General features: G+C 41.0%; 1 protein-coding gene and 1 pseudogene across 1 annotated transcript; both read left to right on the top strand.

The window, feature by feature from the left end:
• The first annotated feature begins 1330 nt into the window (after positions 1–1330).
• PTGER2 (prostaglandin E receptor 2) lies at positions 1331–15966 on the top strand. Its single transcript, XM_037832709.1, has 2 exons — positions 1331–2941; positions 12357–15966. The coding sequence occupies exons 1-2, from the start codon at positions 2099–2101 to the stop codon at positions 12597–12599; spliced, it is 1086 nt and encodes a 361-aa protein (XP_037688637.1). The 5' UTR covers positions 1331–2098; the 3' UTR covers positions 12600–15966.
• Positions 15967–17705: 1739 nt separating this feature from the next.
• On the top strand, positions 17706–19077 carry LOC119532641 (annotated as a pseudogene).
• The last annotated feature ends 7942 nt before the right edge of the window (positions 19078–27019 follow it).

Below are 27019 nucleotides of genomic sequence, written 5' to 3'. Positions count from 1 at the left end.
TCCTCATGGGGCAAGACTGAGTCAGGATGAAGGTCTGGAAGAGAATGGGCAGGGGCCTGTGGGGAGCACCTCCAATTGTATTCTTGCCCACAAAATCAGGGGCAGGCGTGCCACTAGGTGCCCATCCAAGTAAAGCTAGAGGCAAATATATAGGAAAGGTTCAATAGCAGGTTTTTGTTGTGAGGGGCTTTCTGAAAACATTAAAAAAAATAATAATAACCCAACACTTTTTATTCATGTAACATTTCCCCATTGCTTGGGATGAGATGGGGGATGTTTGGCATGGAGGAGTGGTCAGAAATGGGTGGAGAAGACTGGGGATGAGGTGTTACTGACCAGCAGTTTACAACCTGGAAGAAAAACTGTTGGGGTCAAGATCCCCTCCCCTAGGAATTCATGCAAAGTAAAATTTAGAGCTTGGCGTGTGGCAGCTGGTATGTGAAGCTCTGCATGCCTGTGTAGACTTTGCAGCTGCTCCAGTAAATTATGCTGCACCTGCTGTAAACCCCGCCTCCCAGTCCCCCACCCCCACCCCATCCCCACCCCCGTCCTATGCCAATCTAAATACCAGAGTCATCCAGGTGAGCTAAAATAGTCAGGGTGAGGAAGCAGACTGTAGTAAGGTGTGCTTTTCAGCACGATTATTTTTTCTTGCGAATCACTCTGTAGATCCTCTCCACCTCCCTGTCCTCCTCCCTTCCTTATAGACTACAACTGCCCATATTGTCTGCCAAACTGGACTTTTAAAAAGAATAGCAACCCATTTTCACGACTCTGGCAACTATGACAATACGTGGCAGGTAACCTTTTTTGTCAGTTCCAGTCTCTGGAACTTGCCACTTAGCAATAAAGCTTTTCCAAGGATGGGTCTTTCCCCTTCGGCCCTGCATGGTTAACTGAAAGGAAAATAATAATAATAATAATAATGGCTAAACAACGTATCAATCAACATTTTTTCCGAGGTTGAGCTTGAGTTGAGGACAATTATGTGCAGTGGTTTCAAGCTGTATCCACAAACACAATTCTACATAATTCCTTTTTTTTTTTTTTTTTTAATTGTTGCTTAAACAAGTGGTTATCCGTTACGGTGTTGACATAGGAAAAGGTGAAATGTTAGTAACCGAATCAAAACAAGAGTGCAGCAGGCAGCTCAGCGGTGTGCGTGGTTTGGTGCCTTGGACGGACAGGCTTGCTTCCCCACCCCCCTCCCGCACTTCCAGTTTTTGCCCCTTTGCCCTGCCCGCCCCTTTAGCGTATCTTCCTGAGAATTTTTTTTTTTTTTTTTTTTTTTTGACGTTCTTACTATCCGTCTTTGGTGTCTGTTGTTCCCCATTTCTCCACATCTCACGGGACTGGTTCCCCCTAACTTCCCCATCGATTGGTGAGTCTGTTTGCATTCCTCGTCGTTGCCCCGGCCTTCTGTGAATTCTGTACAGACCCTGCAAGTGCCCCCGCTCTCCGTCCCAGCCCTCTGCCGGGGCTAAACGCTTCCTACCCGAGGTCAGACTTCGACGAGCGGAGGTGCGGCTTTGACTTCCCGAACCGGAGGAAGCGAAGAACGCGGCTCCAGCCGGCTGCCGGGCAGTCAGCAGCCCCCGGGGACTCCGGCAGCCGCGCGCCCCTTCCGAGGGCCCGGGTTCCTGGACCCCACTCTCTACTACCTCCTCCCCGCTGGCGCAGCCTGAGGACTCGCAGCCCCCTCGCCCCGGTACCCTGCGGGGTGTGACCCGTCCCGCCTACGAAGCAGCTCGTGAGTGCTCGCTCTTGGACAGACGTGACCGCGCGCCTGGCCCGCCCCCGAGTAGCGCGGGGGCGGCGGCAGTTCCCCTCCTCGCCGGCTCCCGGCGGCCACCCGCTCTGGTCCGCGCAGGAGCCGCGAGCGGCGCCCGGATGCGGCAGCCGAGCGAACGCCGGGGGCGCGGCGGGAGACCCGGGGCCGAGCTAGCCCTGGGCGCGCTCAGGGCGCCGGAAGGGGGCTCTGAATTTCGGTCCCTCCCCCTTTCCCCTCTGGGTCTCGGAGCACTCGGGCTCTCAAACCCTCCTCCTCCCAGGTATAGGCCAGGAGAGGAGGGCACGTCTCTCCTCCCGGGACCCCACCATGGGCAATGCTTCTAATGACTCCGGGCCCGAGAACTGCGAGACTCGACAGTGGCTCCCCTCGGGCGAGAGCCCAGCCATCAGCTCGGTGATGTTCTCGGCTGGGGTGCTGGGGAACCTCATTGCGCTGGCGCTGCTGGCGCGTCGCTGGCGGGGGGACGCGGGGCGCAGCGCTGGCCACGGCCACCCCATCTCCTTGTTCCACGTGTTAGTGACCGAGCTGGTGTTCACCGACCTGCTGGGGACCTGTCTCATCAGCCCGGTGGTTCTGGCTTCGTATGCGCGCAACCAGACTCTGGTGGCGCTGGCGGCGGAGAACCGCGCGTGCACCTACTTCGCCTTCACCATGACCTTCTTCAGCCTGGCCACGATGCTGATGCTCTTCGCCATGGCCCTGGAGCGCTACCTCTCCATCGGGTACCCCTACTTCTACCAGCGCCGCGTCACACGCCGCGGGGGCCTGGTTGTGCTGCCCGCGATCTACACGGTCTCCCTGTTCTTTTGCTCCTTGCCGCTGCTGGACTACGGGCAGTACGTCCAGTACTGCCCCGGGACGTGGTGCTTCATCCGACACGAGCGGACGGCATACCTGCAGCTTTATGCCACCCTGCTGCTGCTTCTCATCGTCGCTGTGCTTGCCTGCAACTTCAGTGTCATCCTTAATCTCATCCGCTTGCACCGCCGGGGCAGGAGAAGCCGCTGCGGGCCCTCCTCAGGCAGCGGCCTGGGCGGCCCCCGGCCTCGCAGGAGAGGGGAAAGGCCGTCCGTGGCCGAGGAGACGGACCACCTCATTCTCCTGGCCATCATGACTATCACCTTCGCCATCTGCTCCTTACCTTTCACAGTAAGTCACGCATTCCGCTTTCACAGCCCAGATCTGACACCCTCCCCTCTCACCCACACCCTTTCCTCCGCCATACAAACTTTTGGCAGCTTGTAAAAATATGTCCTAATTTTTAATGATCTATAGTCTTCCCCTCCCACTTCTCATCTTCACCTCATTTCCTTCCTCCTCTATCTGTGCATAAGGGCGTCATTTTCTAGTGTTTCTCTTACAGTAAACCTTGGTGCTCCCCTAAGCCAGCCTTGTCCCCCTATGTGGTGTTCCTGTCCCACCTTGGAGGAGGCAGCCACTTCCACCTTTGGATGGGTGTCGTCGTTACAGCCTGCATTCCCTGAGCTGCAGTTTGCCACCCTGGGCCTTCCACCCACTAGTGCTCATTCTCCCTGTTTGACCTTTTGTTTCTTCCAGGGCAAAATGTGGTACTTCATCCATAGTATTCCAGTTGCTCTTAAGAATGGTCTCCAGTGAGAAGCGTCCCTGTTGTAGAAGTTCTGAGAATTCAATATTTGTCCTAAAAGTTCAGCAAACACCTAGTTTACAGGTTTCCCAGTTTACATTTTTGTGAGTGTAACTTTGTGACCATGAAAATTCACAATATGTCCATAATGATAATTCGAAGAAAAGGTGGTGGTTTGAATAGATCCCCTGCTAAGCTTTCAAGATCCCTCCAGAGGAGGCATTTGCACCCTCTTTGAAAATGTTCTCTTGATGTCGCAGTCAGAAATAAATACAGTACGAATGTCTGTCTCAGGGCATGAGAGAGTTAGGTCTAGGGTTTCCATTATTCGGCAGGCCAGAAGCTGCCTTGGGAACCAAAGGTCAGGAGCCCAAGTTCTTGCCTGCGTGCTGCCCTGGTTGAGACAACCTCCACAGTTAATTTCATGAATTTGGAAGCTCATGGAACTAACTTTTGTGAGTTTGAGCTTCCTAAGGTGTGACTCGAGTATCAGAGCCTGGGATGTGTCTGAGCATGTGCTGGCCTCTAACAGAGGGCCAGGAACTCAGAGTTTTGGCAGTTCCACTTCTTACTCTTCAGAAGAACAAGACTGACCCAGCAGGAAATAAGCAGTTGGCAGTGACTCCCACCTGCCACAACCTTGGAGAAAAGGAAGAGATGGATGGTGCTTGACATTAGCCGTTCTGACTAGCAGAAGATGGAGAAGTCACTTTATCCTACCTCCCATGTCCCTCACTTCTTTTAGTTATCTTTATACATGCATCCTCAGGGGCAAGGAAAGAACACAGGGTCCAGAAAGTCTGGATATGACTCATTTCCCTACAAAAGGTTAACTCACTTTCTTAGCTGTGCTCTCTTCTCCTTGGTCCCCACTGTTCTTACACTTCTTCCCCATCTTTTATCATCTATCAGGGCAGGAGCTGGTCTGAATCGGTAAGTTACACTTCGGTGGGAATGAAATGAAGTATGTAAAATGTGCCCTCTTAGGAAAATGAACTAGGATGTAGGTGGCTGCATCTCACACTCTGCCCTAGGTAGGGGAGCTTATGCAGCCTAAATGTTATTATGTGAAAACCAACATAGTTTCTCTTTTGTTTTGCTTTACTAGTGGAAACTTTTAATTATGTAATGGAGCAAATCAGCTTTTGGGGGGACTTTAGGATATGTGTCTGTGAGAGAAAGCATTTCATGTTCCACTAAACAACTTAGAATTCAATTTGGGGGCTTTCCTGAATTGGGGAGTACCTGTCTTGAACTGGTGGGAATTAGGGTTTCAGTTCTGGAGTTTTATCTGTTATTTGTAAGTTTAAATACAAAAATATCTCCCGTCCCCAGCTACTTAAACAGCTTGGGAATGGACTCGTAGGGGTCACCATGCACTTGTGAGAAGAATCCTTATTCACTTTCTTAAGCCCTTTAGAGGTGGGGAGGTGATAAAAGTCTCCCTTTGACCATGTTGGGCCCACTGTATAACTATATTTTTTTACATCAAGATAATGACTTCCAACAGAGTCCCCTGTTTTCATGTAAATTTGTCTTTTATCAGGAGAACTCTATCATTGCTATATGTTGATTTTCAAGTCAGCTTAGATTTTCTTTGCCTCATTTATTATTACACTAGTGACAGCTTCAGAGTTGTGAAATGAAAGAGACTGGAGCTAGAAGTCTGGTTAGAAGGGGTGAGGGAGTAGGGGATTCGCTTTGAAGCTGTGTCCTTATATAGATTGCCTGTTTATGGTTTAGGGAGCCTGGTGAAGGTTATGCAGGGACTTTATTTAGCGCCCCCCCCCCCCAAGCCACCTCTTGGCATTGATACTTTCAGCAAATATCATCTAAATTTGCTTCTGCATATATGCATGGCAAAGATTCTCAGACGAGGAGCAGGAGAAAGTCCTAGCACGAACATGATAAAAAAAACCTGGCCAAGCTGACTTCTTGCCTTGGGGCTAAAATGACACCATATCTAGATAAACTATAGATAATCCACTAGGCACAAAACAGATATTGGAACCATACCTTAAATGGCAAGTATCAGATCATCTCTAAATAAGGAAACTAACATTGACCATTGACTACTTCTATTTTGCAAATAGAATATCAGTTTCTAAGGTCAGGACTATAATTATTAATATCTTGAATTTACATAACACTTTAAACCTTATGAAATTCTACACTATTTCTATTTAAGTTATTTCTTGGAGGGCTTATCTGACAAGTCAGAACTCATGGCTACTGTTTGGTTCAGACATTTCAAAAGGCTTGGCATGTTCCCCAGAAGGTGCTTTTTCCTCAACTCCTTCTATTCTGCTTGGCCCATGCAAGAATTGTGGTCAAAAGTGGCCTAAAACAATCTCTTATCTGAGACAGGAACCAATTCTATTTGTTCTGACTGGGAGACACTGTCAGTAAGATGAAGCAAAGGCTTGTGGCTGCCTGCAGAAATTTCCTCTTCCTCTAAAAAAGCGCAGACTGATAGAAATACAACATGAGCCACAAATGTGAGCCATGTATGGAAATTTTAAATTTTCTAATAGCCACATAATGAAGAAGTAAAAACAAACAGGTGAAATTAATTGTAATTGTATATTTTATTTAACCCAGTATATTCAAACTATTGTTAATTCAGAATGTAATAACATAAAATAATTATTAATGAGATAATCCAATGACTTTTTTTCTGTATGTCCCAGAAAATACTGTCAATCCACCCTAGCTCTGCCTTATTCCTTCCTCAGAATATCAGAGCGGCTCTCTAGGGCCCACAAAAGTCAACCAAACTACTGGCCAAGTAAGGAGCTGTACCCAGTGGGATACCAGTCTATTCCAGAGCACTCTGATGGAGGGAGGATGGGAGGGGATCAGGGAGCTTGGGAAATCTCATCAATTTTTGCAGGTCAGAACTACTAATGTCAGCCATTGTTCCAAAGTGTGGGCAGGTTAGAATTACTATTTCCACTACTACTACCTCCAAGAATGCCAGTTGACCACTTCCAAAGTTTGGGGAAGTGGAACTATCAGAATGTAAATTGCCCAGCACTTCGGAACAAAGTTCAGGCTCGTATATCATCGTTATTATCAATGTCAAAATGGCTGTTTCCAGTGCTCATTTTTATATATATTAACTCATTATCTTCACAACAATCCTGTAATAACCATGCAAAATAGATAATAGTGTTATTCTCATTTTACAAATAACTTGTACAAATAACTTGCCCTAGGTCCCACAGCTAGGAAGTGGAAGAGCTGGGATTCAAAGCCAGGCAGTTTGAACCCAGAGCCCATGCTCTTAGCCACATCACTATCAAAGAGAAAATACTTGCTACAGGGGCGACATTGGGAGAAGATTAATCCAAGATTTTATAAGATTATTACAAAGATGTTATAAATATCTGTACTGTGTTGCCTCTTCATTCCAGCTTGTTAGCTTTCAAAATAAAATAGCATGTTCCATGAAGGGGTTGAGCTGGGGCCAAGTGTACAGTATCCTTTGTCTTTTCCACAGACCTGCAAAACAAAAGGCTGAAACCAAGATCTTCGGAGATCAGCTAATGTAAATGCTGGTCTAAATTAGGAAATAATCAGATTATTCTTCACATAAAATCTCCCATTGGTAGCCATAAAACATTTTTTAAGTGATTAAAAAAAAAGCATGTCGTGTTTAGGAAATGACATTATTTTGGCTGTCCAATATGAAATCATGCATGGAACCAAGAACATATTCCAAACAGTTTATGCACTAAAGGGATATTGTATAAAGAAATAAATTCCTCCTCATGTTAATCAGCTGTTGTCATCATTACACAGAGATAAATACAAACTTTCTTCTTGAAATGAAACAGAACACAGGAAATATATCAGACCTCCATTCTCCCTGAGATATTGTTTGTCTTAAATTCCAACCCACATCAAGCCACTTTCTCACCACTTTGCTAATAATTATGGATAGCTTCTGGTCATTTAAGACTGTTTTCCACATGCCATTAAGATAAAGTGCTTATGAATTTTATTCAGTTCTAGAATTTCAAGAGTGAACCATTGATTGTCTCATTACAAAAATGTCTTCATCTTTAGAAATTCTTTAGGGCTATAATTCCTAGGTAAATCTGATTAGTGGGAATCTGATCTTTGTACTAAGGAACAAACTAAAGTAAATAGTACTGGAGTTTCCTTCTGATTCCTGGTTCTCTTTATATAAAATGTAACAAGAATGGGTGTTGAAAAACTGATACGAAATTGTCAGTTACATATACATGAATGATCACAATTCTAGTTAGAGGTAAAAGCAAAAACCAGAAATCTCTATACATAACCTCGGTGATCTTTGCCTGGTGATATTAGAAGTTAACATCCATGAAAAACTGGAAGGTCCTTATCATACATGTACTATTAATGATGTGTTTGGGGATTGTTAAAACAGTTTGAATACACAGTACCCTTTTAAGAGAAAGTTCCTCTATATGAGTGTTTTCACTTACCACATTTTCCATTGCCGTTTGACATTATGAAAAGGAGGTTGTGCATAAAGACACAAGTACGCTGGTTTTAACAATGTAGACAACAAGAAACATGGTCCTTTTGCCAAAAGAGAAGTTGTGCATCATATCTAAAACTTTGGTCAAATTGACCATCACTGCTGTTTCAGATGATTAAGGCCAGTTCCTTGGTTTAAAGAAAAACATCTTTTGGGAATGGTACATTTCTTCTTTGGTATGTCAAGAGCCCATTTCAGCATAAACCTCAAAAAGAAAAAAAAAGAACAGAAATGGTGGTGAGGGACTGATCCCCTGAGATGGAGTGTTTCAGGGAGGTAATCAATAGCTGCCTTTCCAGTGAGGGGCTTAAGACCTTGGTCTGCTTGGGTTCCATGACTTCTCCTGTCCTCTGTTTTGAAGTTTCTGACCCCTACCCATACTTATTTTGAGCTTTAACTTGTATCATTGTGCTTTAACATGTATCAAAGGTGTACCATTTTAACTTATATAATCAAGGTGTACCAAGCTCCATTTTTCTGAAGATACTTTCTTGCCTAAAATTGCTCCTCTCTAACAAAAACTAGACTTAAGGATTCTGCAATTGGGACATATGTGTAATGGGAAGGGCCAGGGTATAGGGAAAGTGAATTGGGAAAAGCTGAAACTTCCTCTAGGCCAGGATTCTTAACCTGTACTCCACTGACAGTGCATGAATCTGTCTGAAATCATTTGTAAGATCTTGTGTTTATATGAATCCTCAGTAGAGGGTTCTTGATGTCCATCATTTTCTAAAAGGGTTAAGAGGCCTACATAGGCCTAGAACTTTAAACCCTAGCATTTGCTCCAGTTATGTTTTATTTTTTCCAGCTCTGGTCCCAGGGATCCCCTAAAACACAAAGCAGAGGACACTTTTTAGTCCTGGAGCCCCAGTATTTCCTTCTGATGGGAAATAGACTTCTGTCTCCCTCTACCACAAAGGCACCTACCTGTGATTTTGGAGAAAGAATGTCTTTAAAACATCTTATACCTCAAAAACAGTCTCCCCAAAAAACTTTTTTTAAAGGAATGAATTATGCAAAGCCTATAACCAGGACACCTTAATGTCTTTCACAAGGCAGATAAACATAGAAAATTTTGAATGAAAAGGAAGGCCCCAAAGAAAGCCAAGTATCTGCTTAGATATAGCCATGATTTAAAAATCATGAACAAGAACCGTGATATCTATCAACCTTTGTTGATGCCTTTGAAGGGAAGTCTGCTGCAAGCTCAGAAGTATCAGTCAGTTGTGAATTTCATATGAAACTTTATAGCATAAGCTTTTTGTATTGATGGCTGCAAGTTTGTAGTTAGAAGTAAAGCTTTTGGGTCCCACTGCTTGAGTTTGACTTCACAAGGCTTCCCTATTTACTAGATGTGTGATCTTGGGCAAGTTAACTAATCTTCAAGAATTGGTTTTCCTCCCCTCTAAAATGGTAATAATAATACTTGTGGGTTTATATAAGAATTAAACAGAATAATACTTAGCAAATTGCTTAGCACTATGCCTGGCACAAACAAGTGTTCAATAAATGTTAACTGCTATCTCCACAGGATTCAATTTCCAAAGAAAAATCAGATTATCTATTACTGGTCAACAGCTGAATTCTGGAAGCTCAAAGTCATTTGTTTGATGGGCCAGGTCTAAGTGGGTTTTTTGTTTTTAAGTGTGATAAATGAAATACTTTAAACTATTTCAGGTTTTAGGTAAGACTCTAAAGCAGTGGTTCTCAATGTTGGCTGCACATTAGAATCACCAAGGGGGCTTGTAAAAATCCTGATGCCCAAATCACCACCCAGACTAATTAGATCAGAGTCTCTAGGGTACCAAGTCATCAAAATTTTCTTAAAGCTCTTCAGCCGATTTCGATGAACAGCCAAATAAAATTCTCATTTGCCCTAAACTTCTGAACTTGCTCAGAAAGTAGGAAATTAGCTCAAACCAACAATACCTTGTCAGTGCCATCGTGAAGTTTTCAGCGGAAGGCTTCAAGTTTTCTGTAGAAAACAGTGGTGAAAAAAATACTAAATCTCACCTGAATTGATTTGTAAGTGTGACACCAAGCTCTATACTCTTAGCAAAACCCTGTAGAGAGAGCCTGCCATAAGGAACTTAAACTCACTTTGAGTTGTTTAGATTAGCACTTTGTTGTTTCTCTAATAGCATATATATCAGTAGGGTATGCAGAAAGATGCATAAGTTATATCAACCCCTGAACCTGAATTGCAGAATGTCACTGAAACATCTTTACTTGACTGTCAGTCTTTCATGAAAAACCCAGTATCCACAAGAACAAAGATGATGAACCCTAGGCAAAAGACAAAAACTAAAGGAAAAAAGGGGGAGGCAGGAGAAGAGAAAACTTTCCCCAAGGACTTGAAAGGTCACTAAAATGTCTCTTTTCCAAGTGGAAAGAAGGAACGGTTTTCTGTAAAATATTGTCTACCTCCTGAAATGCAAATTTTAAGCAATTCTAAAAATTACCCAGCATGGTGGATGAAAAGAAAAGGAAGCAAATAGTACAGAATTGCTTCATCCTCTAAAACCATTTTTCACTTCTCATTACTCTGTCATGCTCTAAAGGGATTAGGAACTATGGTGTGGGCTACTCACCACTGGAAGTGTGACTCATCTTGATGTGTGAAGCTGTGACTAAGGAATGCTGTGCCCTCCCTACCCTGGCCATCTTCACTGGCTAATTTAGTATGCACTTAACTAGATCAGAAACTCAGCTACATGCTTTTTCTGCAACAGAGTGCTCAGTTATATACCTACATATGTGTGTAATATACCTACATATGTGATTAATATATTTTCATCTATCAGACTTATGTCCACCATTATTCTGAATTTTCAACCTCTGAAATCACTCCTGTAATACACCACTTAAGGACTGTGTAGTTCTCATCCAAAATAGTTTAGCTGACAAGAAAACTATTTCCCCATTGCATATTCCCACCTAACTTTCCTCTTTCCTCTGCTTTCTGTAATCTGGGAACCACATCATCAATTCCTCTTTTTCCTTACTCATCTGCCAAGTCTTTTTCTCCATTCTCTATGCCAAGATTCTCTGGCATAAACACCTATGGCTGCCAAGCCTTCCTGCTATGGCCCTAACATAAGCAACCCAAAGATGACTCTTCTTCTCCCTCCCTGCAATTTGCTTTATAGATCTAGAGGTCAGATGCCTGTAGAGTAAGTACCAGAGGAAAAGGAAATAAACGATTCCTTTTCTGGTGAAGGAGAGTGGCAGAAAGAGGGAATAACTTGCAAATTCACAGGCTATCATTGGGAAAAAGTCCTTAGAGCATTATGAAGGTTTTGAATGATGGGGTGTGATTTAGATTTGTTTTCCTCCTTTCTGTAAGTTATATGGAAGAGTTTGATCATTGCTGAGCATGCATTTTTCCATTCTTTTCAATCTGACCAAGAAATTGTGTTGCTCCATAAACATCAAAGGAATCAGATCAAAGCTGGTATTGATCACTGTAAGCCTTCTGGTGTTTGGGACATTATTCTGAAGACCTTTGCTCTAATAGAGGCAGCCTGGGTGTAGCTCACAGTGAGCACTGCGCTGGCATCAGGCGTGTTGGAATTATTTTCCTGACTCAGCCACTCACTAGCCCTGGGAACATGGGCCAGCCACCTAACTTTTCTGCACCTTGGTGTCCTCATTGCCAAAATGGAGATAACAACAACTAACGTCAGGGAGTACTTGCTATGCTGAGCACTGTTCAAAGGACCTTAGATGTATTAAGATCACAACAACCCTATGAAGTAGGTATTGTTATTATTATAACCATTTTAAAGATGAAGAAACTGAGGCACAGAAAGGTTAGGTTTCTTGCCTGTGGTCTCAAAGCTATATATTGAGCCAGGTTTCAGACCTACTGTTGCTTCCTCTAGGTCACTGAATTAAATCAGTGAATTAAAATCAGTGATAATTAGTGATACATAAGTAAACTAATGTGTTGCTATTAGCTTTCCTGAAGTTTATTTCTTTGTCTGTCAAAGGGAGATAATGCTTCAGTTTAGGAATAAAGTGGGTTCGGTACTCAGTGCACTTCACGACACATATATGAGGGTATTGACAAATGGTCACTATGAATATTATCAATATTATTGTTTATATTATTAAAAGAAGTATATTCTAGGTGCCAAGAAAGGTTTATTCAGATCCCTTCATTCTTAATGACAAGATTGGGACATTGTGCATGAAGCTAATGTTAATCATAATCAACAGAAAACATGATTTTGTTGACTTCTTGGGGAAAATACATTCATTATGTTATGATTTACCTACTGAAGAGTGACATTTCATTATCCCTCCTCCTCAACACCACCACTATGCACACAACATGGTTTTGCTTAAAATAGAATAAAATGACTTAAACCTCTGCACTGTACAACATAAAAACTAACATCATTTTTCCCCTTTGCTTCTTACAGATCTTTGCATATATGAATGAAACCTCTTCCCGAAAGGAAAAGTGGGATCTCCAAGCTCTTAGATTTTTATCAATTAATTCAATTATTGACCCTTGGGTTTTTGCCATCCTCAGGCCTCCTGTTCTGAGACTAATGCGTTCAGTCCTCTGTTGCCGGATTTCATTAAAAACACAAGATGCTACACAAACTTCCTGTTCTACACAGTCAAATGTCAGCAAACAGTCTGACCTTTGTGAACAGTAGTTAAGAAGTGCTTAGTTGTCCAGCATCCGGAAGATCATTTTGAAATGATTCCTTGGAGAAATGAAATGTTAGTGTATAAACAAAATGAAGCTACACTGATAAAATGGAGTAAACAAATATGTAAGCAGTGCTTTGGGTTACAGATGTGCTGACAAGGCACTTCATGGAAGGTGACAGAAAGGATCTGTAAAACCTGCGCTCAATGAGCATGTTATGTGGCCTTTAGAAGAACACCAAGTGGATTTAAGCTCTAGTTGCCTTTTGATTTATGCTTTCCTGTTGAATGTGAAAGCATGTGGTTTTGTAATTTGTTTTAAATCTTAAAATAGTTGCTGTCTTTTCTGTTTTAATCTTCTATGCTACCACATTATAAGCACACAGTGTATAGTCAGACCAGATAAAACTTTATATGTATTCTCTAGGAAGTCAATATGTGGAAGCAACCAAGCCTATTGTCTCGTGATTGCTTAATGAACCCTTTATTTGGACAATGAAGTTGTATATGTGGACAACTCTCTCCTCACTACAGTATTACTCTTAGAAGAGCGGTTAATGTTGGTTAACATCTTGTCAGCCTCATCCTGTAGTCCTTTAGGAGCTCCATGTGAAATTGTCAAATAATTTATTTTACAATGTCCTTTTGTGCTGATAGTAATCAAGACAAGTTTAGGAATTTTCTTCTCAACAAGAAATAATAGAAAAGGTATTAAAACAGTTAATTCTGATAATGCCCTTCATTATATTTCCAAGGAAGGATATATGTAGCTTTGTCTGAAGCTGAATAATGGGTTGAAACTGAAAAATTTGGTCAATTCTTCAGATATACTGGAACTCCTCTCATGCTGGTGTTGGGACCATGGCTAACATAAACTTGACAAGATGCCAATGTTGTAGCAAAATTCATCTGTCTATATTTTTATTTAGGGAACATGGTTTGACTCATATAATATAGGAAATCATGTAACAGTGAGTCATATCTTTATATATGTGTAAATCTAAGTGTTTGGCGTGGTGGAAACTCAACATCAAAATATTTCAGTGAATTTGCACTGTTTAATCGTGTCTTAGTTACTGTGTAAACTCATCTGAAATGTTACAAAAATAAACTATAAAGCAAAAGTTCAAAATTGGAATTGCTTTTGATGAACTCCCCCAAGTAACATTTTATAATTAGGGTAGACATAATATCTTTTGAATGAGATGAAAGTGGAAAATATTATATTTAGTTTGGCAGGTTTTTCAATTTTGGTTGTATTGTAAATTAGAGTTTAAAATAGTCAATATAATGTTTGGTATTAGAGGATATTTTTTCCTTCAGTTTTTACCCTTCCTGTATAATTAAAATAGTGGAACTACCTCCCCCACCCCCCCACTGAGTGCTATTATTAAAAAAAAAAAGGTATTAGTTTTTTTTGCAGATCTCATTGAATTGTTTACCCTAAACCATTTCCTATAGGAAGCTATCAAGCTAGATGATCATTTAGATTCCAAACCAGCACAGACGTCAGTGAACTTTAACACAAAAACACTATGTCAAATATGCTCTTGTTTTAAAAGAATAATTAAATGGTTTGCTTTTCTTCAAATGTAAACAAGCCAGGCAAAATTTAACTTAATTGAAAGCTGGACATGTAGATAAATCTCCTCCATCTTCCAGGTATTCTACAGTTAAGAAATTATTCTAAATGGGACTAATTATAGGCCCATAGATAATTCCTAAACATAAAATTCTGAGGTTACTTTGAATCTAGAAGATTAATGCTTTTTATCAGATGATATTTTTTCTCCCCAAAAAATGTTAACTTTACCCACTGCCCAGAGAAATTCTAGAATAATGCTTGAGATCTTAAAAAAGAAAGAAAGAAAAGCAAAATTGGCCATATTGCTGGTGAGAATAGAAGAGCAGAAGGATTCACTCTGAGAGCCCAAAGTATATGACTTTAAGTCTTTTATTTGAAAACTGATCAATTTATAGAATTTTGTTTCCTTATTTACTCCTATTCCTTTGCTGTGTCGAATGATTAAATCCTGTTATTTCATTTGCATTAATATATATGGTAGGAATTTCAAGTAAATATCCTATGCCATAGTCAACTGCCTACTATTAATGGCAATTTAAAGGTACCTTAGAAAAATTTACTTAGAACAGACAAGTAAATAATTCCTTTCTAAAAACCCCCACCAACATCAGACATACCTGTTTAAGTTATTGACTCATTTTCAGATGTTAAATAAAAGAAACAGAACTTAGCCTCATATATTAGAGAACTAAATTGTGATGAAAGAAGACCTAGTTTTTTTTTGTTTTTTTTTTTTTGTTGTTGTTGTTGTTTTTTCCACCCCTTCCCCTTCAACCCCCCGGCCAATGGAACAAAAAGAGGGAAAGAAACGATAGTGGATATTTACTACATAATGCCAACCCAATATTAGGTGTTCAGAAATGGGATGGGCCCAAGTAGTCTGTTCTGGGCTGAGTTGTTCCTGGATGGTTCATGTGGCCCAGGTCATCCTTTCCTAGAAAAAAATAGGAAATTGTGGTGTGAAAATTGCGGTCTTGAATCTCCAAAGTTCTGATAGGGACCTGAGCCATAGAGAACCTCCGGAAGACCCAAATCTGGAAGCAGTTTGGATCAGTGACAACCCAGAGCCAGACCAAAGCTCTAGAAACTGCCAACCCCAAACCAGGATGCTGGCAGAGACCACAAACCCTGAGCTGGAGGGCAGATCCCATCTGCTTCACTATTTAAATTCTCAGTATAATTCAGTTAAACTCTTGGCACCCCTGTCTCCCCAGTGTCTGTGAACTTTGAAAGAGGGATTACCCTAATGCTAATGGCAAGTCAGCTTGGATTTGAACCAAGAAAAATGAAAATATTCAGGTTTAGAATTTCATGACTTTGAAAGGCAGGGTAGGTTAATTAGCTCTCACTGGGGCAGAGTTTTGTTTATTTCACTAAGCTTAAGTCAAATCTAACAGTTTTCCAAACTTGGGAAGAACCCCTTCTCGAGTCCCAGAGAGAGCAGTCCTCTCTGCAAACGAGTACTTTAAACATGTGGACTCACCAGGCCTGCTCTGTATAGGCAGTGTTGGAACTTGCATATTGGATACTGTCTCCGGCCTTCGTCAAACACTCAACCCCATGAACTTCCTCTCTGAGAGCACATTTACAGCATTCCTCCAATCTCCTAACAGCATTAGCATTGAATTTCATTTTTATTCAGAAAGCATTTTGAGCATCTAAAATACACACTGTGGAAATAAGTATTATTTTAATAATTCACCAAAGCTACAGTCTACCTTATGCATGGGACCAAAACCATGTATTTGGGCATTACTCTTTATTTCAGAAAGTTGTTTTTTAGTTTCCTGGAGCTTTTGTGTTTTTTTTTTTTTAAATCATAAGAAAATTTTCTTGAATTATATTTTTGTATTTCCTTTAAAATGCATGTACTATTAAAGATGAATTTTGGTGGTTTGATTTTGTGATCTACTTATTTCATTTTAAAAATCTGCCAAGAGTCAAATACTTCCGTCCTTAAAAAAAAAAAATCAGTGAGGGTTCCAGCAGAAAGAGCACACTCAAAAGGGTAACTGAGGAAATTTAATGAAAAGACTTTTTGGAGGGGTGGGTAGGGTTAATGGGATCAATATGGGATGGTGAAGGATCCAGGGATGCTGTTAATACTCCTTAGGCCTAAAAGGACAAGGGAGGCAGCAGTTACTGGAAACCAGGGAGATCTGATGAGGTGTCAACCGACAGGAGCATGGTCTTAAGTAGAGAAGCACAGCTACCACTCAGCCACTAGGAGTATGTTCCTGGAAGACTGTCCTACCTACTGCCTGTTCTTCCCGTTAGCCAAGCCCAACTGGAGTCCCGAGAGCAAGGGAAGCCTGGGTGATACAGTCCATGAAGCACAGAGAATGGGTGGTGAGAACAAGAGGAGAATGTTCAACATGATTACATTAAAAACATGTTTAAAAGAAAAAAAAATTATACCAAGACCAAATTTGAAATAGCAAAGTGGGCAGCCTATCTTCTTGCCTTCTACTCCAAACAGATATTCCTTAGCAAGCTTGGGGAGTAGGGATCCACCCCATCTGTATGGAAAGGGGAGTAAAATACTATAGATGCCTTTGCCAAAATACTTTTCCTGCTTCCCTGTGGCTCAGCATTTTCATTATCCAACTCTGGCAGCAGGTTATGTGATTGAGGGAGACAGAGGGGGTCAAACTGAGGCATCCTTTGGTTCTCCCTGTCCACATCAGTACAAATTAATAGCTATTCTTATGCAGAAAGAGAGGAGATGGTTATGTATACTTGTCTAGCAATTACTGAAGCCTTAATATTTAAGAAAGACCATAAGTGTAAGAAAAATCTAGAGAAGCCTTACTTAGTGCTGAGTGCCATATCCTCAAAGTTAACATAGCTGGGATGGGTCTACACAGCTATTATACAGAAAGAGTACATGTAGCAACTCAGCAGTTCTGCATAGTTGAAAATGCCAATTTAAAATGCCAATAAAAACTATCAGGGAAAAGTACAGCGCCCAAGGCCATCTGCCAATGCTGTCATTTCTGCTACTGCAGGATTTGTCTTTACTCCTTTAAGCAGCCTGCCTCATCCCGTTCTGTAGCACAATTTGCCTAGCACAAGCTGTCTCTTCTCCTTGAGCCCCTGGGTCCTGTCTCCTTTGATGCACACACTCAATCCTTCCCCTTTTAGTGAACTTTTAGCAGGGGATATTAACAATCTGTGTCACTGGTAGCTTTTTCTCAACAAGTCTGTTTCCTCATCTATGGAATGAGGATAATAAAATTAAACACCTCAATAATTTTGAGGATTAAATGAGTGAATGCATTCAGGACACTTAGCCCTATGTCTGGACATGGTAAGGGCTAATGAGGTTAGGAATTAGTATTCTCCTAGATGCCCACTTCAATTGCCCCTCTGCTCTTTTCCTACCCAATTGATTCATTTCTGGTGGTGGTACTGGTGGTGGTAGTGTTGCTAAGGGTGATGGTATCTGGGTTACTGTCAAGAATGACACTAATTATAAACATGAGGGACAAGTTTGCAATTCAGAGAATGAAGTGAAGTTGGGTATATGTGTGAGAATGTAGAGGAACGTGTAAGCATCAAAGGGAGTGGACCGAGAGACAGAAAGATTCAAACAGAAGGAGAATAAAATTTGGAAAGTGATTATAAGGTTGACTCTACATTTGAGTATATGTATATATATGCAAGACTGTGGCCAAATTTTGAGATTATACACAATTTTTTAATTAAAAATTAAAATAGAAATTGAATTTTTTTTCTTGGGCTGTCCTGGCAGATAGTAATTTTATGATGTTAAGGTTGGAGATGGAGAAAATGGCAGTGGCCTTAGGAGCCCGGGGAGCACGCCTTTAGGAAGCTTTTTCTCTTCTACCAGTAAAGCTGCCCCAGGACCACCGACCCAGGAGGGGTCATCGACTTCTCTGTGGCCCCTGACACGGCTCCCGGTGCCCACAAGGTGTTCAGATCTCAGCCAAGTGCGTCCTCAGTCAGTGAGCCAGATGCACACAGAGCAGGACTTCAGCCTGTGGACTTGAAGGCGATCCTGAGTTTCTTTTCATCCCAAACCCCTTCCTCCCAGGTTACCAGTGGCATTGGGTGAAGCAGTGCCTTAAGTTTTATTCCCAGAAACCCAATGCATGTAACCTGGATAAGCACAGGACTAACGAAGAAACCCAAGATGTGTGGGAACAGAGCAAAGAGTTCCTGAGGCATAGAGAAGTGAATTAACTGAGACCCCAAAGTTTACTAGAGAAACTGCGCTGGGTAACCCTGGGCTACCATTACAACTGGGACAGTATAATGGTAACTACTCAGCAGATCATTATACACCTTTCCCTTCTAACTGGTTTTCCTCTGGGAGCAAGCGGTCGCTGCCTGTGGATTTCAGGGTTTCCAAGCCAAATTGGTATCCTGAACTACTACGGTATAGACTCTACACTGGAAATCTGTGTAAATAAATCTGAACTAGATCACTCCAAACCCCTCCTGCCATTCAGCTTTGGGCGGTCTGCAATCTTTCTCTTGGGTGGCCTCAAAAGAGACGAGGCACCCACAGCTATGTTTATGCACAGTGGCAACATCATGGTAACGTCAGGTTTCAGCCGCGTGTTGAACCATGCAGAAACTCGAGGCCCTCTGCATCCTGAGGGGGGAAACTGCCTGGCTGCCTGGAGACATCTCTCCCAGCTATGCCCCCCCGTCCCCCTCCCTGAGATGCAATGCTAGATCCCTATTCTGTGCAGGACCAGCAGGTGTGTGCCAGCTACATGAAAACTGCCCATCTTAACATGACTGTCTGACAGATATGGCCACAGACCGGGTCTTCCCCTGGGAACCCATGGAGGGGAAAAAAAAGAGACATTACCACAGGATTCCATCATCTGGAACAGGAGAATAGCCAAGTAAAATGGTCCTGGTGAAAACCTGAGAGCTGAGGTTTGGGAATCCCATTCTTTTACTTAGGCAGGTATCATAGTAAATAACCATGCAATGAACTTTTGCACTAAGACAAGCCACAGAAACAGGGAAAACCTCATCATGGATCACACTGCTGCCTTGAAACTTATCCTGAAGACTAAACCGATTAACTACCTTGCCCAGGGAAGTATTTGGCATAGTCCAATCCTAGATAAGTATGTTGAGAATTCCAAGGAGGTATGACCTTCCACGACAGCCTTCTCAGCATCTGCCATTACGTCTGAGGGAGGTAGAGGTGAGTTTCCATGTCTGTGGAGTCTTTAAATACCTCAGATGTAGCTGTACATTAATGAGAAGCATAGTGCCTCTCCCCTCACTGTATCTAGTGACTTGTGGTTCCGTGAGCTATTAGTCTCACCTTAACTCCTCAAATTATTCTTTGATCTTCTCTTCAATCTTTTCTGGCCCTCACAGAAAAATCCTGTATGTGTTAAGATATTGTTACTGGAAACCTTATGTCCTAGAAAATAAATATTTACAGCTATCTCTCTTGCCTAAAAGGTAAAAGTATGTAATCCAAGCAAAGAGGAACAAGAGTTTCTCCACATGTCTTCTGTGAGGTCTCCACACTCTCCCTGTTGGCTTTAATGCAATTTTAATTGTTGGACTAAAAAAGTCCCGAGGGTGTTCTGTCACTGTTTTCTCCATGAATAAACACTTGATTTAAAATTAAAAATCTCTGTTTTTGAGGGTTAGTATATCTGGGATTCTTTTTTTCCTACTTTTATTTGCTGTACTGTTCATACTGTTGAAGCCCTCAAGCTGTACCCCAACCCTGCACCACCCTGCTCTGCCCTGAGTGCTTTTGAGGCTGTGTCACAGCAGAGAATATTCCTGAGTACTGCAGTCACTGCCGTCTTTTCTGATAGTAGGATGGCTTGGGAAATGCAAGAAGCACTGAGTTTTCATCTCTGTATCCCTGCCAACTCAAGTCACTGTACCCTGATCCAAGTTATTTTATATTTCTCTAGAACTCAATTTTCTAATTCTAAAATGAGGATAATATTTACCACCATCCTTCTTGGGGGCGGTGGTGTTTAAAATGATAATGGGGATTTAGTGCTCCTTTTCTAGAAACGTGATATGCCAAAATTGTGCTATTACCATATGAAACATCCTAGCGGTACTTGTTTGTGTAGTGGACTTGCTAGAAGCCACTTTGATACCTGCTGCTTATGACATGTCCTGCTGAATTTGCATGTTTCCTATTCCTTGCCTTTTTTTCTTTATCGGCATTGAAATATTGAGTTCATATGCTAATCTTCAGTATGCTAATCCTCAGTAGGTTGGGTTTATTTTTGTTGTTTTTTTAAAGGAATGTGTTAACAAAGACATCCCTTTCTGTAAGCTAGGTTCTAAAGTTGCATGATAGGAAACTTTTACATAATTAAAATCCCTTAAATTTTCCATAAACTATATTATATGTGACCCACCAGAACCATCAAACTGTCACTTAGTAAACCCAACAGTCAGTTTATCCTTCAGCATCAGACTAGATTGCTATTTATTCAGTTGAATATCAGTTAAAGGTATTGGCTTGTGTTTAAGGACCACATTAAACAAAAATTACATTAAACTATAGACATAAACCCCATGAAGCAAGATGCTTATTTTGTGAAAGGCCTGTGGATACTGAGGCCAGCCAGATGCCTGTCTCCTACCCTGTGCTCACTCTAGTGTATGTGCTCAGTGAGTGAAATGGCCAGCAGAATTGGTTGCACAATTAAATTCACTCAATCTTTCTTATTTTTGCAAAGCACATATAGTTGAAGGCACACACAATGCAACTCTGCTTACAGTCTGTCTTTGATTGCGCAATTTGGGGAAAAGGCAAAATTGGTGGTTTCTGTATACTTACATGGGGGCCATCCCCCTAGGTTTATTTTAGTTGTCTATGAAACATTTTCTAAGTCAGGGGTCAGAAAACTATTGCCCCCCCTGCCCCTTGTTCTTGTACTGCCCACAAGTTAAGAATAGTTTTTACGTATCTAAATGGTTGGGGAAAAAAATCAAAAGAAGAATAAAGTTTTATTGGAACATGGCCACACTTACTCATTTACAGATTTTCTGTGGCTGCTTTCCTGCTGTAACATCAGAATTGAGTAGTTGCAACAGAGACTTCATAACCCACAAAACCTTAAAGATATAGGCTCTGGCCTTTTACAGAAAAGGTTTGTTGACACCTAGGAAGGCACCTGAAACTAGGAGAAAGGGACCAAGGAGAAAATTTCGGTTTTGTTATGAACTTTTCCTTTATTATTATTTTATACCAAAGGAAGAGATAGAATTGCCAGAGTAGGTATTCAGTACAATCTAGAATGTTGTATGGTATCAACAGTGGAGTCACAAACATTAGGCCTGAGGAAATAGACACTAATGTACTGCTAGTGGGATGTACATTGCCATACCCTGTAGGGACAGTTTGGCATCTTGTAAGGTGTAGCTGTGTTCCAATTTGACCTGGGGAATCCTGGCTATGTCTCCTTTTCCTCTCAGAAGTGAACTGGTTCAATGATAAATTATATGGTCACCCTAATTATGTCTTAAAATTTATATCCTTTAATGTAACAAATATCACTTCTAGAAATTTAATCCAGGGAAATGATCAGTTGTATACAAAGATTTGGGAGTAAGAATGTTTATAATAGTGAAAATTTGAAATGAGTTCAATGTCCAATAACAAGGAATTGGTAAATTCAATCCATATATTCATTCAACAAATGTTTATTGAGCACCGTTTTATGTGGCCAGACACTGCAAAAGGTACCTGCCTTCATGGGCCATCACCATACCATGGAAAACCCTAGCCATTAGAAGAACATTTAAAGAAATGGGAAAATAGTTATACTATATTTAGGTGAGAAAATCCAAGTATGAAACCATGCACAGTACCCTAGTGTACAAAACATTTACTTACAAAAAAAGCTGGAAGGATATGTACACCAAAATGTCAATGATGGTGGGATTATAGTTGTTATTTGTGTGTTTCTGTATTTCTGATTTTTTTTCATTGAAAATGCTTTTTAAATTACTTTTAAAAAAAAGAATAAATGTTTTTTTATTTTTAAATGCATTACTCTGGCATATAAATTACTCCTTCTAATTACATTCTACATGAGATGATATACACCCACATCAGCATTTTTAGTAATTGCATAGTATTTTTGGCATGGATGTACCAAAATTAATTTCATCATTCCCTTGTAGTTAGATGTTCATAAAAAATGCTTTAATGAATATATTTGTAGATAATTCTGTGTACCCTTCCCTATTTGGTTTATTAGAATTCATACCCTTGGATCTAAAGGTATGGATATTTTTATGGCATTTGATCAGTTCTCTTTGATTCTCAGTTTTAAATGAGGTATAAGATGGAATTTATAAAGTTGATTCAAAATATAGACTATTCTTGTAAGAAAGTTGATGGAAAGAGGAAGAGATAGCAGTATTTAAGGAGATGCAGGATCATAGGAAGAATTTTATTTTTAAGCATGTGTGTGGGCTAAAATGAAGGAGTAAGTAAAGAGGAAGAGATTGAAAAGATAGGAGAAGAAATGACTGATGGAGGAATGTCCGGCAGGTTAAGGGAGAGGATGTAATAATGAGCTCAGATGGAAGAGAAGAGGGATACCTATTCTTCTAGGACAGAAAGAAGGATGGAGGAAACAAAAAGACAAAAATTCATTTAGAGATTGAGATGAGGCAAATTAAGAGGATTCAAAAAAACATCTCCACTGGCCCAATTAATTAGCTATAAAAAATGACAGCATTTCTCAGCATACACAGTATCATACAATCCTACATTCTTCAAAGAACCAAATTTAGACATTCAACCAAGATTTGTTTAGTCATTCAAAAAATATTTATTCAACACCTACTAACTCAGTGCCAGCATTAGGCCAGGTTCTGGAGATTTAGATGAGAAAGAAGTGCTGCCTTTGCCCTAAGGAGAAATAGAAATTAAGCAAGTAATCAAAAGTGTGTTGAGTGTTATGGAGGTGAAGTGCAGGGTTCAATAGATAAGCACAGCAGAGGAACCCAAACAAATGTGGAGAAGGGAGGAGGAAAGATAAGGAATGAGTCACTTAAGGAAGTGATATTTTAGCAGAAACCTGAAGAATGAATAGGTCTGAGCCAGAAAGGAGGGAGACCATAGCAGGGAACATTCCAAGCATGCCTAGAGTTCCGTATGTGGGAATAAAAGAGAGTAAGTTTGGGAAATGATGAGCAGAAGAGAGTGGTATTGGAAAAGGATGAAAAGGTAAAAAGGACCAAATTATGTTGGTCCAGTGGACTATGTTGAGGATTTTGGACTTAAACCTAAAATAAAGGGAACTGGGATGGCTTTCGAATCAGCTCATTTTTGCTGTGAACAAATCACTCCCAAGTCTAGTGGATTAAAATGGCAACGATTTATTTAGCTCATGATTCTGTGGGTTGCCTGGGCAGTCTTGGTTCAGCTGAGTCAGTGCAGCTGACTTTTGTTGGGCTCACTCATAAATCTTTCATCAGGTGGCAAATGGGTGATTTGTGACAGTCTCAGATGAGGGCCTGGAGTTGGATGGCTACTGGCTGTGGCACCTCTGTTTCCCACATGCTCTTCTCTCATTCTCCAGAAGTCTAGCAAGGGATTGTTCACATGGTATCATCCAAAGAGCAGCAAGAGCAGACATTACAAAGCTATTTGATAGCTATGCTCAGAACACTCACTTCTGCTGTGTTCTTCTGGTCAAAGCAAATCAAAGGCCTGCCTAGATCCAAGCGCTGGTCATCACCTCTTGATGGGAGGAGCTGAAAAATACTGTGGCCATTTTGTCAACTACCACAGCAATAGCCAATTTTTAAATAGAGGACTAATACAATCAACTTCGTGTTTTAAAAATATTACTCAGGTTTATTGTGATGAATGGATCTGAGAGGGTCAGGAGGCACTAGGGAAAAGAAGGGGCAAGTCAAGGAGTTCTTAAGGAGTATAAGCCAGAGATGAGAGTGGTTTAGGTTAGGATAATGGCATGCAGATATAAACAGGTAGATGGGTGAATTCATTCTTTCCACAAATACACGTTGAATACCCACTATATTAAGGGAGAAGGATGAGTCAAGAATGATTCTCAGGTTTCTGGCTAGAATGACCAGTTGGACAATGATGCAATTTACCAAAGGAAGGAATACAGCAGGAGAGGCAAGCTTGAGTACAGATATATGAATTCTGTTTAAGGTATATTGAGATTGAGGACTTTGTGAGATATTCAAGTAGAAATGTTGAGTAGGAATTTGGATATACAGGCCTGACACTCATAAGACAACAGTGAGATGGAGATATCAATTTGAATTTATATTTGGTAATGGGTGGTTAAGTCAAGTCTTAAGAGTGAGTAAGACTCCCTGGAGAGAGAATTTGGAATCAGAAAATGAAAAGGCCTGCACTTAAAGCCTTCAGGAACTTAGAATTTTTGAGGTAAGGTTGTCCGAGCTCTTAGGTAACTCTGGAATCCCTTTTCAACAAACTCATTTATGCCTCTCCCACCACTATTTTGTCTTTGCTTCTCTCTGTGTATCCACTACCCACTCCCCACCTCCAGGACACAGATCTCTTCAACAGAGCCAAGGAGGGGCACTGAACACACAGAGACCTGAGACATTATTCAAACAGAATATTTTGTGTGTTGGGAAAGCAGCTCTAATTATCATAAAGCTGAAATGTGCTCCCCTATCATTTATACATGCATCTTCTGAAGATCCCCAGAGTAAGTCAATCCATATTCTACAACCTTTCAAATTCCTGAAGCCTGTGCCCAAGACTTCTCTTCCCTAAGTAAAATATAAAACATTCCTGATTTCCTCAATGATTCTTTATGGGATATGGCTTCTGGACACCCTCACCATTTTGGTGCTCGCCTCCAGACCTTATCCAAAGTTATCAATGCACATCTTACTATGTATGGGACAGAGCCAAACACTAATAATTCTAAACCGGTCTTACAAGCACTGAGTGCTATGTTGGTTGCAGGCTTGATCTAGATATTGTATTCTGTTAATGCAACCTGAGATTACAAAACTTTCTTAGCAGTAAGATCATACCTTTATAATCCTCAACAAACAAAAGCAAAACTTTCTTAGCAGTAAGATCATACCTTTATAATCCTCAACAAACAAAAGCAACAGCATTCTGCTTTACATGGAATGAATCTGGGTGTGCAGGAGAGAGGTAAGTCGGTCACTAGTGACATCCTCATAAGATACCCTTATGATTATGGTGCTGATCTTTCCAGCTTGAGACCATTCAGTTACTCAGTTTCTCTCTTGTCTATAAATTCCTGGATTGGGTCTGCAGACCAGGGATGAGGAACTTTGGGCTTGTTTGTTGAACATGGTGTTGTGTGTTAAAAACTTGGCCCTGAGGTGATGCAGAACTACATGCCAGTGCTGCAGCCCAGAGAATAATTTTCCCTTGAAAATGGAATTTACTAGTTCTAGTTATAAAATAATATTTTTACTAGAGTTAGCTGGCCAATACTTATCTCAGTCCCGTGAGTGTGTCTGGTACATCATGTAAGTTAAACATTTAAAAATTGCAACAGTTGCACAATTAAACCTTTTAAGATGTCGTTGAGATTATCTTTTGGTTCTTAAAAGCTGTCCAGTATGTTCACATTGTGAAGAGTTCAGAGGAATAAACCAAAAAGCTCTTGACTTTTGAAAACCCAACATTAACGTTTTATGTTTTTAAAAAGTAAATGTCCTCATGTTACTTATAAAATGAAAGGCAGGACAACCGAAACACTGCAGGCTGCATATTGCGGTGTGCTACTCTTTGACCTGTAAAAATAAATCTCTCTGGTATGAGGAGGCGTTCTGATTAAAGAAGAGCAGGCTTCATTATAAACTAGAGATCTTTATTCTCTTTACTACCTATTATGGTGATTGAGGATTCAGACGCCCACTTCTGAGAGGGAAAACTAGTTCAGAGTTTACATCTTTCCCTGAAATGCCAGTTTGAAAAACTAAGGAAGGTGGAAAGTCAGATTTTCTCTGTGTTCCCAATGAAGCCATATTGAACCACAATGGTTGCAAAGAAATATTAAGGGGGAAAAGAAGCAAGAAAGCATCCTGTGTTATCAATGTTTTAAAGGCTTTTTAATAATACAAGGTCTTGTCTTTCATTTATCTATTTGAACATGTTAAAATATGAATAATTGGAATCTCTTGTTAATAATAGGAATTTTAAATTGAGACAAATTACATAAAAAAAAAAAAAAAACAAAAAAAAAAACTAATACTATTTTTAAACCAATACACAGAAAAGTTAAATAACTTACCCAGGGTCACACAGCAACTCCAAATGGTGGAACTCGGATGGGGATGCAGATGTCTAATGGGTGAGATCTCCTCCCTACGTGATCTCTTTCTGTTACCTGGGCCTCCTCTGCCTCCTCTCTCCCCTGTTCCTTAGCTCCAGCCACACTGCCCAATGGGCCGTCCCGGGAGCATTTCAGCATCATTGCCCCAGCCATTTGCTCTACCTGGAATGGATGCTCTTTCCCCTGATAGCCATGGCTCACTGCTTCCCTTCCCTACCTTCTTCAACATTTTGCTCCAGTAATGCCTTCGCTGTGAGGCCTTCCTTGACCCCCACTTTCTAAAACTGCAACCCGCCCCTCAGCTCTCCCCATTCCCCACTGTTTTCCCATATCATTGACTTTCCAGCATACTTCAAGATTGATTTATGCCCAATGATCAAGTCTATCTCCCCCCATAGAAGGTGAGTTCCAGGAGGGCAGAGATTTTTACTGATACCTAATGATAAGGTATCTTACAGTGGCCAGATGCCCAATATACTTTGAATTGTATCTTATAGCTTTCAGGGCCTTCTTCTATTTTTAA

Source organism: Choloepus didactylus, chromosome 4 (genome assembly GCF_015220235.1).
Source record: "Choloepus didactylus isolate mChoDid1 chromosome 4, mChoDid1.pri, whole genome shotgun sequence".
Taxonomy (NCBI): domain Eukaryota; kingdom Metazoa; phylum Chordata; class Mammalia; order Pilosa; family Megalonychidae; genus Choloepus; species Choloepus didactylus.
Note: the sequence above shows the minus strand (reverse complement) of the source record. Positions and strands in the feature narration are given on the sequence as shown.

What these genes read in the sequence shown, in the direction of transcription:
- PTGER2 (XM_037832709.1), top strand. Translation starts at nt 2,099, where the DNA reads ATGGGCAATGCTTCTAATGACTCCGGGCCCGAGAACTGCGAGACTCGA. An exon ending in TCTGCTCCTTACCTTTCACA is followed by an intron (nt 2,942 to 12,356) that starts GTAAGTCACGCA and finishes TGCTTCTTACAG; the next exon opens with ATCTTTGCATATATGAATGA.